Source organism: Opisthorchis viverrini, assembly GCF_000715545.1.
Source record: "Opisthorchis viverrini unplaced genomic scaffold opera_v5_334, whole genome shotgun sequence".
Taxonomy (NCBI): domain Eukaryota; kingdom Metazoa; phylum Platyhelminthes; class Trematoda; order Opisthorchiida; family Opisthorchiidae; genus Opisthorchis; species Opisthorchis viverrini.
In genome coordinates, this window is record NW_008751986.1 from 87,113 (window position 1) to 102,691 (window position 15,579).

The 15,579-nt window shown below is 42.4% G+C and overlaps 2 protein-coding genes across 2 annotated transcripts in view; one reads left to right on the plus strand and one right to left on the minus strand.

Moving 5' to 3' along the window:
- Positions 1-10,543, minus strand: part of T265_10051 (hypothetical protein) — a gene marked incomplete at both ends in the record, with an annotated part of 33,152 nt that extends 22,609 nt beyond the window's left edge. Inside the window, one exon of the mRNA XM_009176304.1 lies at positions 10,347-10,543. Within this exon, the coding sequence (XP_009174568.1) occupies positions 10,347-10,543 (197 nt within the window). The remainder of the gene's footprint in view (positions 1-10,346) is intronic.
- T265_10050 (hypothetical protein) overlaps positions 1-14,157 on the plus strand; it is a gene marked incomplete at both ends in the record, with an annotated part of 35,530 nt that extends 21,373 nt beyond the window's left edge. The window contains 6 exons of the mRNA XM_009176305.1: positions 392-608; positions 3,848-4,033; positions 5,778-6,181; positions 11,629-11,946; positions 12,525-12,924; positions 13,866-14,157. Coding sequence (XP_009174569.1) covers positions 392-608; positions 3,848-4,033; positions 5,778-6,181; positions 11,629-11,946; positions 12,525-12,924; positions 13,866-13,984 — 1,644 coding nt within the window. The remainder of the gene's footprint in view (positions 1-391; positions 609-3,847; positions 4,034-5,777; positions 6,182-11,628; positions 11,947-12,524; positions 12,925-13,865) is intronic.
- Positions 14,158-15,579: the final 1,422 nt, after the last annotated feature.

Below are 15,579 nucleotides of genomic sequence, written 5' to 3' on the forward strand. Positions count from 1 at the left end.
AAAATTATTCAGCATTCATGTTATACTGGCTAGGTATGTTCACAGTCCAATTTCTCTGCTTATATTTACTTAGAATTTCCAGTTTTGCCATATGCGCTCACAGCATAAGCTCCGTAAACTGTTTTTACACGTAAGCTCTCTCGCATGCATTCCTGCCCTTCTGATCACAGCATTGCAAATATGTGGGTCTATCCACGTGTTACCCATATTTCCCTGTCATATTACAACTCATCGGTTTATCAGCTTGTTGTATTTCGCGGGAATTCAAACTCGGTGTAAATTATCCACTCTTAATTCATATCCAAGCGGGTGGTCAAATAAATTGTGTTTGTTACCGATTACATACGCACATATAGGTAACATGATTACGCTTATCTCTCCACTATTTTAGGGCGTTCAAATTAAGTTCGACCGGCTTGATTTAGATGCACGTCGGTACGATGTGAGTCAGCTTCTCCGACCCTACGGTCGTTACTTTGGCACACTTCGGATAACCAACATACAATTTGAAAATTCCGGCAATTACTCTTGTGTGGCAGAGACCCCATTGAGTTCCATTTCCACTGGTGGACTCATAAGAGTAGCTGGACCACCAGGGCCATGTGCAGGTGAGCTATTTTTGTTCAGAATCAATTATTTTGTGACGACTTCCAACGAGCCTAAAGCAACCGATCAGTGTCACATGCGATGCCAACAAAGTGCACATAATTGCCTACACGTTCCTCAGGTTATTCAAACATCTATCCGGTCTGTTACAGGGGGCCGGACAACTTGGAGTCCGGCGCGGTTGGAAAAAGTAACGGAACACCGTATGTGGACTCTCGTTAATAAATGAAAACCAATTTCCTGTGAATATAAATGGAGAACTATATAATCAGATACTATGGCTCTATTTTCATGTCAAAGCTGTTTAAGTGTATCGTATTTGCAAGCCAACAGAACTTGGACTAGTTGTTCCGTTTGGAACTCCAAGAAGATTGTGGTGGCATTTATTGTGTGATTTCAGTGGTGACCGATCGGGGCCACGTTTCCTATTGCTAATACAAGTGCATTCCTGCAAGTAACTGCACTGGGTAATGTAGAGTTGTGTCCAAATCTGGAAAAAATTATTAAAATTTGGGCCCGGTTAGCCAACCTTAGTTATACGAATATGGGCTACATGCCCCACTTATGCTGTATACAGATATACCACAGGAATGATGGAGATATCACTATGCAGTCGACAGCGTTCCATGACTTCTACCTTGATAAGTGTTGGAGTCAGTTTTCAAACTCCTTTCAAAACTTGGCTCGACGCAGGTCTATGAATGGCCCATCAGTTTCGTCCATGGGTCTCTCTTATCTATGTTAGTCTTGTTTGGGATAACTGTATTTCATTGAAAGGATTTGGCTCTCATTTTGAGCTCTCTGTCTGCAGTCGACTTTCGAGGCCTTCCCCTAGGTAAGACGTACAGTATTTGTATTCAATTCGACTCTGAGAGATGCTATCTTGCTTTACCATTCCGCTGGAATAAAAATCTTACTATCCATTGTTTTGGCCATCAACTATGTAATGTTCTATCGACTGTATGTCAGTTTCCGGTAAACGGATTCGTGGCCCGTGAGTAGATCATTGAAGTCGGTAGGGATAGAGATCGCCAGAAATACTTTATGTTCTAACAGTAAAACATTTTTACAAAATTCCACTCTACATCTTTCATCCTTTGGATTGACGCGGCAGGTTAATTATGTTCCACCATGGTGGTCCGTTTCGAATTCTCATATTTTGACCTTGTTTTTATTTACTAAACTGGCTAGGACTGCGCGAGGTTCCAGGGATATCTTCCTTTTGTTCAAGCCTGAATTGAAGAACACATTCCTTGTTGCGAGTTATAGAAGTACCCTAAGTGGCTGTTTTCACACCTTACTTGCAGCAACCCTCATCATGACGTCGATTTCTTCAGTAAAATCTAGAAACGGCACATACAATTTACCAGTACTAACTAGTTACAGTAGTTCTTTGATTTAGGCATTTGAAAATCATGGTTGGACGACTACTCTGATGGTAGTTTTAAGAACGATTTGGTTTCATGGCCGTTCACTTCTCGATCGTGTAATGAATGGCGAGAAATACGGTTGAGGTCTCCTCACTTTTGCCTACTCAGACTAAACACCGTCTTCTAAGGACTCCTCTCAGTATCAAATGCTTATCTGTATACTTTCAAATTAGACTCCTACTAGCCTTCTGCAGAACCCTAATAATCAATTCGTAAGTTGCCCTTCTAGTTTCGCCACCTGCGCTTTGTGAATTCTTGAACAAATTCTTCATTTTGGCGTCTCATCGTATCCGGTAGTTCTTTGCTTGAATCTCTATAATCCAAGCCAAGCGGAAATAAACTCCAATCTGATGTCCTATTTAACGACCCTTGATTTGTCTCTCTGCCGGCGGCGCATAGCTGCTGGAACTTTTGACCACTACATTGGTTTTTCGCTGACGGTCATGTGCTCTTCTTTGCAATGCCACTTTTTCACGGTGGCTTGTTTGCCTTTATTTGTATCCAAATCTTCTACATAGGACATTTCTTCATTCAATACTGAAATGTAGGTTATAATTTATTTAATCGATTTTGGCTCTTGAAAACATCTATTCTGCAGTAGAGCGCCTAATTCACTTCACCTCAAACAACTACCCGGAACAAAACGGCCTTCTCAGTGTCGTAATCAGTAAACTCAGTTCACAAACAGAGCATGCAAGTAAGCAATTGAATTTGGATTTCATGTTCAAAATGAAGACCGTGGACAAATTGCAAGATGTGTGGAGATGTATTAAGTTTTTCTACAACAGGACTTGGGACGAACGCTCACTGCACTGATTCTGATCCCTTAAATGCACTCTTTCATTATTGAAACTATTCCCATTTCACATGGTACTATTATCTTAGTATCTCGAAAGTGTTCGATAATTTCGCCTATATGTTGTTGGTTGATCTCTCTCTGTTTGGTTTAGCTTTGACCAACAGAATATTGGGTATTGGATGGGGGCGCTTCCACTCCGGGAGGCTTGTCCTAAGGTAAATGGATGATAATCCCTTCCTACTCCGATACTTAAGAAAGCCATCTCCGGAAAAATGTAGAATAATTCCCCAGTTAAAGGCTAGAAAGCAAGTGGGAAAAACACCGGAGAAAGCTCGCTGAAGAATTGCTCATTTCGCTGGCAAATTCAGCTTTATCGTCAGACCAGGTTAAAAGTTGTTGTGGACAGACAGTTTATTTCTCTCCTAAATCAACGAAAAGCACTCTCATGTCTGCAACCTGAGGGCGAGGAAACAAGCTGCAAGACCATTGAAAAGACAATCATGCCACTGAGATTGTGTTTTTGGCAAACGTAACTATAATTTAGTAGCAATTTATGAGGAATTCCATATCAATAAGCATAATTCTTGGTACTTCTGGTAACCTTAAGTTATTGATGCAGTCAAAGGCCGATGAAAATTCTGTAGCCTCGTTGGCCGGAATACTAGTAGCTGAAGGAGTCTCTAGCTAACAACAACATTGCTTGCGCAGAATTTGAACCAACCTTTTTCCTTGGCCTACGAGATTAGCCGTACATTTCCGCACTTGTATGATTGAAATAGCTTGGGAACAAGATCATTTTCTATAACGTTTGCCCAGTGAACTGATTCAGTTATCAAACTGGAATTTTCTCAGCACCTGTCTTGAACATGGTTGAGCAATAATTAACCGTTTCTCTAGTGATTATTAGTCGTAATCAAGGATGCTCAAGTTTGAGCGAAGTGCATATAAGTCTTAAGGTTTACCAAATCAACCAAGCAACGGATTTACGCACCACACTTTTGAAAATTCGCAGGTCTCATGGTTGATCCTCAAATCGGGACACATAGGGTTAATGTTACCTGGACCGTTGGAAACACGCATCTCTCTCCAATCACTGCCTTCACGATCGAAGCAAACGCAAAACTAGATCCCCCAGAGAAGTGGACGGTGGTCGTATCAAATTTGTCATTAACGGCCACCGAAGAACTGTTACCTTTAGGTAAGTAGCTTCTCACAATTTAGCACCATTAAGTGGTTTGAACATTTACATTGAAAGTATCCATTGGAGCAATACATTGAAAGCATTCATTGTAAGCTAGAACCATGTCAAACGCATATTAATATCAGACGCGAGTGGGGAAAATATGAGCTTCATTTGGTCTTATGGTCATACGAGTAGTTGGTTAGAAAATGAGTAGAACACATCTCCGAACTAGTTTATGGTAGTGCACATTGTCAGTTTCACAGAATCATGGGAGAGACAGATTACTTACTGTGTCCAGGTTGTTGCCCCATGCATGTAGCATCTATTCCACAACTACAGATGCAATGGCACAACACTATAAGCCAACCGAACTAGACAACATTCATCCACAACCACGACTCTGCCATAAGCCGGCAGAATGCGCGCAGCCTCATTCCGTTGTTTACACGGATGAAGTCATGTGCCTTTCCAGAATATATTATAGTTATTCACAAGCAGTTTCCTGAACATGGTTCTTCATTAGCTTAAGTGCCTTAGTAGAAAGCCTTAGGCGCTCCACACGGTGGCCACACCCAGCTCTTGTCAGTTTGCGGTCTATTCCACTTTGACGGCTATGATCAACGACGGAGCATGGCATCATAGGTTCACCCCAGAGGAGTTCCAACCCCGGAATTGCTTTTGTAAGAACACGGCAAAATATGAAGTTAGGCCAGTCTCGATGTTTCAGTTACGCTGATCTGAAGGATTTGCACAATGAGACTTTTTACAGAAAATGAATAACCGTCGTTGAAGACGACCATAACGAAAACAGATCGGTGAGATTCATTGACAGGTGTGTGAAACTGTCAGTTTGCCGTTGATTTGTTCGTACGGCCTGGCAATTCACTTGCAAATGTTATTAGCACTTTCGTGTATTTTGGTTGGTTTCCATAATTGAAATAGGTTGAAGCCAAAATAACTAGATAGATAATGCATAGGCGTGACGGACAGGATTTCGTGTGAAGAATTTATAGCGAGGGAAAAATGACGAGTCCGAAAAGCACTTTGCAACTCTGCACTTGGCATTTACATTTCCACTACTCGAAATAGGAACGCAGATCCGATATGGCACATATCAAATCATGCTCCGTTACCAGTTATGGGTGTGTCACATATATCGACACCTAAGTTACGCGATTCGTTCGTAGCTTATAGTTTAACTCTCATCAGCCGAATCGCAAGGATCGCGATAAGCTGTAAATAATTCTCCCATTAGTAAGCTGGCATAATAAGACTCATGGTCCAGTTCAAGCCCATCAGTTACTTTTAAGTAGGATTTATTTAGCTTGGAGGATTATCTCGAATGGGCACAGGATGGGATGGTCAAGAAACAGCTTTATATTGACCGTTATAACCATCCATCCTGCATCCATCAAAAGTCGATTTTCAAGGGTATCACAAATGCACATCACACGGTGATATTTGTAAGGAGTCGCAAGGTGACCAACAGCGCTCACGCTATCCGTGGTTCTCAGGTCACCAATGATCTGGGACATCCGGTTGATTTCGTTGTCACGGTTGGATGAATAACCGACTGTTCTCATCGCACAGCGGTAATAGCCTGCAAACGCGATGTTCAACTGAAGGTAAGATGTGTAGGTAAACTACGGCTTGACTGACAAATCGAACCGGCTTACTTACTGATCGAAAGTTTGGTCAACTTCGAATGATCTTCATGAATATTCACAATAATCGATTTTGTTTTATCAACTTCTCGCAGGACGAAGAATGGCTTTTGTTGAAAACTTGGCCTCTAACATGGCATACAGGTTGAGAGTGCGAGCCATCAACGCTCTTGGAATTGGAGCTCCAAGCCCACCCAGTCTGTGGTTCACAACGCTGGCAACAGCACCCACCAAAATGCCGCAAAATATAACTGGTGGTGGTGGAAAGCACGGAACACTGGTATTTCAGTGGGTGCCGCTGTCCCCGGTAGACTACAATGGACCGGACTTCCGATATCGTGCACATATTCGTGCAAAAGGAAACAACGAATACGGCATCTACGAGCTATGGAACACAAAGTCGCTGGAAGGAGGCAAGTTTCTGCAATACACTCTTACATTGGGAGAGAATTTATACTACAAGCCGTATGAGATCCGTATGGAAGCTGTGAATAAAATGGTACGTGTGGGCCATACTTCCATTTATAACTTGATATTCCATTTATGACGGTGATATATTTCTGTCTTCTTGCGTTTTTCTTATATGTGTTTCTCCCCTACAAAACGGGCCTGTATGTGATACAAATGGTATGTTTTAAACGACTGGGTGTAAAAATCACTTGTTACGTAGGTAATGCTCACGAATCAGTTCGCATCCTAATTTTTTACTCATGACTTTGTTTTCCTTAACGGGAGCTTTAAGTGAAGGCACTCTCAGCAATAAAATGAAGTGTTATTTTCTTGAAGAAAGCTCTCTAAAACGAAACGATTTTTTCAAGTCTATACAATTGATTCAACAAACCACGGATTGTCGATAAACCGAAATGATGATCTTTAAGCGATAAATCTGTAGTTTTTTTGCAAAACTGTACATTCTTCCAACATTCGTGTATCACACGAGTAGACCACAACGGATTGATACGCAGCTATCAGTTGGTATGTTGCGGACTGTGAACCAGCATAAAAACTGCTGGATGATGAACCTCCGGCCTGACGCCATGGAGATGGATACCTGCTCTTGATTTACGTGTAGGTTTGTTCCTCACAAAGCAATGCCTTTCGGAATCGTTAGCTTTGTCGACCACCGAGTTTATTGCATGCAGTTGAGCCTTCAAGCCCCAGACAGACTGAGTGACGAACCGTATTGATTTGTGGCACAAATAGTTGAATGTTATTATAAGCAATAAATGATTATTGCATGTACTGCAGCTCCGGTCAAATCAGTTTCACAAAACTGGATTTTGTACATCCCCAGTATCACATAGTATCAAGCAACTCAGTGATTTTGTGACCATCTACTGTCCTGGCTCCCCCTCCAAAGGGAGAAAGTTATTCTCAGGTGCCAGGCTAATGAGGCTGATGATAGTTTAGATTAGGTTATTAAGAAACCTGTCACCACCAACTGAGATAGTGCGCCAGAACAGTGTACGACCTACATATCCTGTCAACGGTTGCTAGTTAGGTATAGGCCTCCCTATCAAAAGTACGGAGAGTGATTAGTGACATTTCTGCCGGATAAAGCAGCCAGTTCACACACCGAGGCAAACATAAAGGTGAATGCAGTCTTAAAGCTGCCATCTACAAGGACTAAGCCATGGAAGCATTTCCAAATGTCCTTGTGAGAGGATGAGTTTAGGCTAGACCCACTTTTCTAGTAAGTCAGCATACTGAGCAATACTAATTTATCAGGAGTCTATACTCTTGTCACACCGGGCGGAATTTTGGTATGCACTTCATGGCGTAGGTTGGCTCGTCCAGTTAATTTTATTACTGCGGTTAACTTTCACTTTGTCATCGCGGATGTCTTCTTCTGGTTCTCTCCATTTTCGCCTTAGTCGTGGAAATTTATGTTGACTCTGCACTCGGATTCACGCCATGATCGAAAAGCGTGACCGTCTTAGCGAATATCCACTCATTTAATGATCGGAGTATCCAGTCGTGAAAAATGTTAATTTTGTCAAGATCAGTACTTTTAAGGATCCTTCGATGTATTTAGCGAAGGGGTCACTGTGCATAATAAGGGTTATATTTAGGGGTAAAGTAGACAAATTTATTCCCACCCCAAATAAAAAGCTCTATATGTAAACGGGAGACGCGTTTTTCACACCGGGATAATGTTGATATACGGTTTGGCTAATTACCTAGTTTTGTTGGAGCAAAACATTTTGGGAATTTGGAATAGTTTGCTGCAAGTATCTCCCAACCTCAGGAAGTAAGACACCCGTTTGGGGAAAACTTTCTAGATGGAATCTTGACACTGCTAGTGAATGACGTATGGTGGATGAGAGTTGTATTTAACGTGTATTCTTACAATTGACTGCTTTTCGTCTGGGTCGACTGAGTCTCTTGTAGTGACCCTCTTTACCACTTGCGAAGTATCAGTAATACACACAGGGAGGGAAATCTCCCCCTTCCAGAGCAATCAGTATCCGGGGGACTAGTCAAAACCAGGTTATATGTTGTACATCTGCACTGCCGAGGAGTGCTAGCTCAATATTCTGGTTGTCCATAAAGCTAGATCGTTCGACTCCCATCTCGAAGTGTGAGGCTTTGGCCCTTCGTCCATAAATAGAGCGAGAAATACTGATCAGTCTGAATGAGAACCAGCTGCTTCGGTGTAGGCTGATTTGGCTCCGAAAAGTGAAGCCAAGCATCAACTAAACTGTAATTTTTGGTGAACAAATCGTATGAAGACCCAATCTTTTCTTCAGTAGTTTGAGGAAGGACACACGCAGAGCGGATGATGTGGAAGCTGTAGTTGGTTTCCGGGAAGCCCGATTACTGGAAACATTTTGTTTTTCGCGGGCCTTCTGTGACGGGTGTGCATAGATTAGCTTGACTCCCTGTACCCCTCCATGAAATCAAGTTGTGTGAATGAGTTTTTATAGGAGTTCAGTTGGAAATGTTTGGTTACGTTTCACTGTATTGCTTGGTGGTTGTTCTATACCCTGAATGTTGTTGATTGGTCAGAATAGACAGATAGCCTAATAACCTAAGGTCGGTTAGCCCAAACTAGTTGCCCGCTGTTGAACCAATTCTCCAGTCAATGTGTCGCGGCCCACTGCCAAATTCAACAGAATGTCAAACTACAAGCTTTGTACCGCTACGTCTATACAATCAATGGAATGTACGAATGCAACTGAGGATTACTGTAGTCTTATTCTCTAGTTTTGGTGACCAACTGACCTAAATATGAAACACAGATTATTAACGGCAATAGTGGGCGAAGTGTTTGATCACAAACCTACGTCTATAAGAGGTAAGAATTCGTTTTTCGGGTTACGAGTTCGAAAACCGTTGTGACCAAATAAAGGAAGTTTCGAAACTAAGTGAGCTCAGGCCACTGCACTTTGGTGCGGTAGGTTGCCGAATTTATCATATAGCTTTCTTCCCTCCATAAAACAGTAGGATGACTTTTGAGGACTGCAGTAGAAGTGAAATCGTTTATTTTTCTCTCGTTACTTGTACCCTCCGACGCGGCAGTTTTTGGAATCAGACGCACCTCATTTCCTATGTGCACAGTGGTTGATGGTCATCCGTAAAGTAAGGCAACAGCCCATTACTCTAACTACAGCTTAACATGACTAACCTTTTTGCCATACTTATGAGCTCCACTGGGTATGAAAGGCCTTGAGACACATGGTCTCGATATCATCATCATCATCATCATCATCATCATCATCATCATCATCATCATCATCATCATCATCATCATCATCATCATCATCATCATCATCATCATCCTAGACAGCATGACATCAGTGTTCAACACTAATGCTTCACTGCGTACAACCATGATTTATATGAAAGCTTACTTGTAGAGATAGGGATAAAGGTGGATAGTTAAGGGACTTACTGTTAGCTCACTACAATCATTCCGAGGTGCCTACATCTCCAGATATTCCCTCAGGCAATCTGAATAGAAACTGACAACAAGAAAGCCACTGACATCGGTTGGCAGCCATATCTTGCAGTGTCTCCAACCAGACGCAGTGAGGATCTCGAGATCCCCATCCACGAAGGTGAGTAGCACTGACGGCACCCAGGCGTTTCGTAATCTCCTTCATACCCTGTGCCAAATCAAGGGTTGTCCACCTCTCTGCTTATGCCACTCTGAGTTGGGCATGGAAAACAGCACTCTCTTTGGCAAACGATGGTTCTTTATACGCAACACATGTCTCAACCAACACAGCTTCTGGTGCTGGACATATTCTTCAATGGAAGTACCCGTTGCAAAACCGCAAACTCGCTTTCTAATTGCCTCGTTACGGATACGCCGACATCAATCCACATAACCTATGGCCCTGAGACAACCATTATCGAACACATGAAGATGTTTCAGTTCCACTGCCCTAACAGGCCAAGTGTCACAGCCATATAACAACACAGTCTGAACTGTAGCCCGATACAAACGTCCGTTGAGATTCAGGGATACACTGCTTTGAAATCATAGATGTTTCAAATTAGCAAACGCCACCCGGGTCTTGCGGATTCATGCATTGACCTCATCTGGCACACTACAATCAGATATAACACCACTTCCAAGATACGTAAAACGCTCCACAACTTCCAGTACCTCTCCTTGTATTTTAAATGGCGCGTTCAGTGACTGCACTTCCACGTACATGACCTTACAGTTTTTGGGTGCAAAGTGCATATCAAAAGATGGGATGAATTTGATAAGTTCATCCAAAAACACGTGCGCCTTCTCCTTTTCTTCGAAGATGAAAACGATGTCGTCTGCGTACTCCAAATTGACAAGGTTTTCTTCACTGGCTCTTTGAGCACCAGGGTTTTGGAGACCCTCCAGCGTTCGTCTCATTATTTCATCGATCACGAATTTAAAAATGAATCGAGAGAGTAGGCATCCATGACGGACACGTAGGGAAGCTTTCGGGGAGCTCTCTGCACGCTCTCACACGCCCGGGATTATGAGAATACAAAGAACGTATTATATTCACAAGCATTCCTTGATGGACAAGCGTGTCAAGAAGAACAGTCCGAACAACGGAGCCGAATACGCCTTGGAAAGCAAGGAATACTAGAATTGTGCTTCGCTTATGCGTATGGCGTTGTTCTAGCACCTGACGGATTGTGGAGATTTGGTCAACGCAACCCCTACCAGGCTGGAATTCCTCTTGCTGCTCTCGAATCAGTGTATTACGATCCACCGGAAGGCGACGAGGCACAACTGACCACACTTTCACTCTGGATCTAATTTTCAAGGTAGATACCCAGAAATTTTAACCTTGGATGTTTTCCTCAAAACAACCTTTACCGTCTAGTTTCAACAAGCGGTTTAGCCAAACCTCTATATCCGGCCGTTAGAAGTTCTGTGCGAATGCGCACAAGTTAGCTAGAAATAAAACGCTTTATCTCAGTCTAATTGCTGTGATTCCATAGGCGTTCTGTCTCACAACCTTCAGGGTTTCTCCTCAATAGTTGTTGAAATAGCAGTGACCTATCCCGAGAGAGAATCTGGCTGCCAACTCACCGATCACGTGATCCGTAGTTGGAATTGGTGCGGAATTTATCACGCGGTAACCCTAAAAGTAATTTTCACAGAAAAATAAACGACAGGCAGGGGAGCTGGCTTTCAGAGATCTGTTTGACTAGGCGAATCATCATATTACATCTATCATTAGAGCTTCATGGAAATGAGGAGCGGACTGCCATAGTAAGATGCAATGAAGTCAGTTGCGAGGAACCGTTATTTAGGGTGGTCCCCTGACATTCTCCTGTTATGTTTTCGTTGGCTTCCCAAAAATTTTTCATCTCATTATAAGTAATGTAATGGTTAGCATAAAGATACTCGAGCTTGCCAGCTGACTTATCGACTTGGGGATATTGCACGCTTGTTCTCTCAATGAAAATGTCAAGCACATCTTATAACTCCGTTCATTCTAGGGAGTTGGACCCATTACAGATCCTGTAACCATCATGTCTGCTGCGCGGGTCCCAACAAACGCTCCTGGTGGAGTGACCGCCGGTGCTTTGAACTCTTCTGCGATCACCGTTTGGTGGACCCGACCATTGCCTTCCGAGGGTCAAGGTCCAGTTGGTGGCTATCGAATTCTCTACTGGCCTCGTGTGTCTGACTGCCGCTCAGAGCGCTCTGATATAGCTCGATATCAGCTTGGACAAAGACAAACTGTTCATGGTGACGTCACCAAGGGAGTTATCATTGGCCTAGATGCAGATACGTATTACTGCATCGCTGTACAGGTGAGCTACTGAACACGAGCACAAATCTGACCAAATAAATTACGACCAACTATAGCATCAAAGTGGTCCTGAGGGTAAAACAGTAACAATGATCACTCGTACACAGCTGTGCTCAATAAGCCTACATGTGTGTACGCACGTGTACGAACAATATTGTGATGTGCAAGATCAACCCACGCAGGCAGCTTGGTTTAAGAGATTGTACATTGTGTTTTAACTGCATATTTCACAGTGTCCGATGTTTTGAACGTGCCATCTATTCCGGCTTTCAGCTAATGAGTTCGAAACCACTTCAACTAATTTATGAAATGAGTGTGCCGCCTGTGGAATGACTTTAGAGGGGAAAATATGGACGAGCTACCACTTAGTGTACTCAGGATGTGTGAAAATCATTTCGATCATTTTTACCCAGTTAGGTATCATTCTGGAACTTATTCTCATCAAAGGCTGCCTGGGTTTGCTTGGAAAGTGGCTGCTATTTGTTTTAAGGAATTCTCGGTATGCGAATTTAACACCAACAATATCTTTTATCCTGTACCATGCATTCTTCTCCAGATCATAACATTTTTTCGTTTTAGCTTTTTAATACAGCGGGTGATGGCTTGGAATCGAGCTTTACGGAGCAGACGACATTCAAAATTTCACCACAAGACTATCCCACAATGGTTATTCTCAATGCCACTGACATGCCAAACACGATACGTGTTTCATGGGTTGGTGTCCAGGCCAAACCGGATGAGGAGTCGATCGAAGGATACTGTATCCGCTATTGGCCTGTTGGATCGCAATTTAAACAGACATTCACAGACGTAGACGTTGGTCTGAACACTTTCGGATACGTTCGCGGTTTAGAGACAAACAAGCGATACTACCTCCGAGTCTACGCTTACAGCCGTGGGGGTGTTGGGAAAATGAGTTCACCTGTGAATCAGTTCCAGATAATTCCTAAAGCACAATGTATCCCTGGCGCTACATGGGGTGAGACATTTGTAGTTAACACTGATTTCTCTTGGTCTAAGACATTAATTTTAAGATAAAATACGTGGACAACGCGTTTGAATGCGCCTAAAATGTAACTGACTTTCGTGATGGAGTTTCCGTTCGTTTTAATGAACGGAGAACCCGACAAGTGCGATAAAAGTCAACGATTGTTCCTTAGTTAGTAAATTTAGTGTAGAAATCCAAGCAGATTTTACAACTTTCATCTGATCACTAGACATTTTCCCAAGATGTTGCTTTTCTGAAAAATGGAGTCGACTCCGTTTAGTAATGGACCGGTATCGTGAATTGACTCCCTCTGATAAAGCTGTATTGTATTTTTTTCAGAAAAAACTTTGAAACTTTCCATTTGCCAGGGTTTTACTCAGAGCATGAGTGTGTTGAGCTATGGGCTGTAAGTATGAACTTCAAGCTTATCAGTTCAGTACCTTAAAGCCATCAAAGGCTTTGTTGCTGTTTACGGTAGTCTAGATTTACTTCACTTGCAGAAGACAGGTTGACGAATATATTATTTCTTCTCAGGTCACATAATCGGGCGGGGGGGGGGTGAATCGACCAAGGGTATTAGCAAATACCAATTAAACTGCAGTCACACTACAATGGCTCATACAAGAACCAGACAGCTGGGCTAAAGTTACAAACTGGATGGCCTTAGGAGGACTGAATAGTGGTCGGTGTGCGCGGCTGTGCGTGGATGTATGCATCCAAAAGCCATCCTGGTGGTTAGCTTGAACCAACTGTTTTCCCAATTGTATTGCGGCTGCACTTTACTTGATATTTATTCACTGATTTTGGTATGTTAACTTCAATAATTATATGAACAGAGGAGGGTATCAAAGGCTACGTTTATTCTGTGATCAAACCGAATGTTTCTATACATTTCTCAAATCGTACCTGAAAAGTGATCTTTACTTCTACAGATGGCCCAGACTTCCGATATAATTTCATCTGCAAGGGTGCCAGCCTACGAATCTCTTTAAGAGTGCTTGGAGTAGCAACTCTGATGGCGTTCCAGTGGATATGGTATCCTTACGGATGAGAAACATTCTAAATGCGAGTGACTGGCTCCACAAACCAAATGCTTATCTTTGCCAGCAAGCTGCGCGTTTCTTTTGTATTGTATACTGTATACTGTATACTGTATACTTGTATACTGTATTCTTTTGCCTGTACGATCATACGCGAGCGTCAACAATAAGTTCTTCGAAGTCAGTCTGTTGTACTTTACTTCGTTTAGTTATCCAGCTCCATGAGTTTAATGTCGGAGATTGCATGACCTTTACATGGAGTATCCCGTTCTATAGTGTTGGGGAAAATAAGTCAGAAATTAGTACTTAGTCCTTACGTAAGTGTGTACTGGAGTCATGCTAGTCTCTATGCATCAGCCACTGCCTGAATTCCCATCCTCGCCATTTTCTAACACACATTTACTACACATTTAAGCCATCGGCCTCCAGAAAATGTTTTGCAATATTTCCACTCTTCACAACGTATGATGAGATCGAAATTCCCGTCAAAAAATCTGATTAACCCATCAGATTAGGTTTCTGACCATCCGAAAATACATTATAAGCTTTTACTGTCTCCGACTAAATCATTCACTTGGAAAGGAAACACAAAGGCCTACAGACTGGCCCCTGCGACAATTTTTCGATGGTCATAAGCTGGGAACTTACTTGCATGAAGCACCGCCTAATCAATAGATAGTATTCTATTCAAAAAGTGTACAAAATTAAAGACTTCGATCTTGGTTAGTAACAGTCTGCGGCTGACTGAGCCGGACGATTTGTTCAATTCTAGTTAGCACAGCGCGATAACTTCTCTTTCCATTTTCTTAACGGGTTAGTTTGTCAAGGAGGGAAGAGTAGAGAGGAGGGACGTTTACATTTCACTCCCTACTCTTAGGGCGATATTAATCCGTAGGTTATTAGGTAAGCTACCACATTTTCTCTTTAGTATCTTTATGCTGCTGATGTTAAGCTGACACACTTGTAGCCTGAAGCAGTTTCCAGTAATATATGCTTGGTTTTGTTACAGACTGTAGGGCTACTGGCCGTAGATCTCAAGCTTCATTTGTCCCGGAGCCACGCACTTCATTCAGCTTTGATGACCTGTTTGACGAACACAAAATATGATCCATTTTAATCCACCAGCTACCAAATGGGCTGCCCAAACATAACCGGTTAGGGACCACTTCATACGACGATGGACGCTAGAACTGAAAGGATGAAAGCCCTTCTTTGTCAAGTTGCTTATTGGCAAGTACAAACTATGTAATCACAAGCCATTAGACATAAAATTAAACACCTCGAACATTCTCCTGAACGTTTTGGAAGCCGTTCGAGCAATAAGCAACTATAAACGAATGCTGCAAATTAGTTCAATAATTTCTGTAGTACTATACACCTTGTTTCAGATACAGGGGTGGAGAGTGGACACTGGGCAATAAAATGCTTGCATGCTTCGCCATTTGAGTACTATTTGAATCACTGTTTGTGTGAACAAATCCCCTTAACAAGCTCCGAAAGAAAGAGGAAATAATATTTAATATTTTCTGCTTAAGGCTTTTGAAACTTGCTACCGAATAAAAGTAATTAAATAAGTACTGCTGCTGACATGCCTCCAGATGAATTA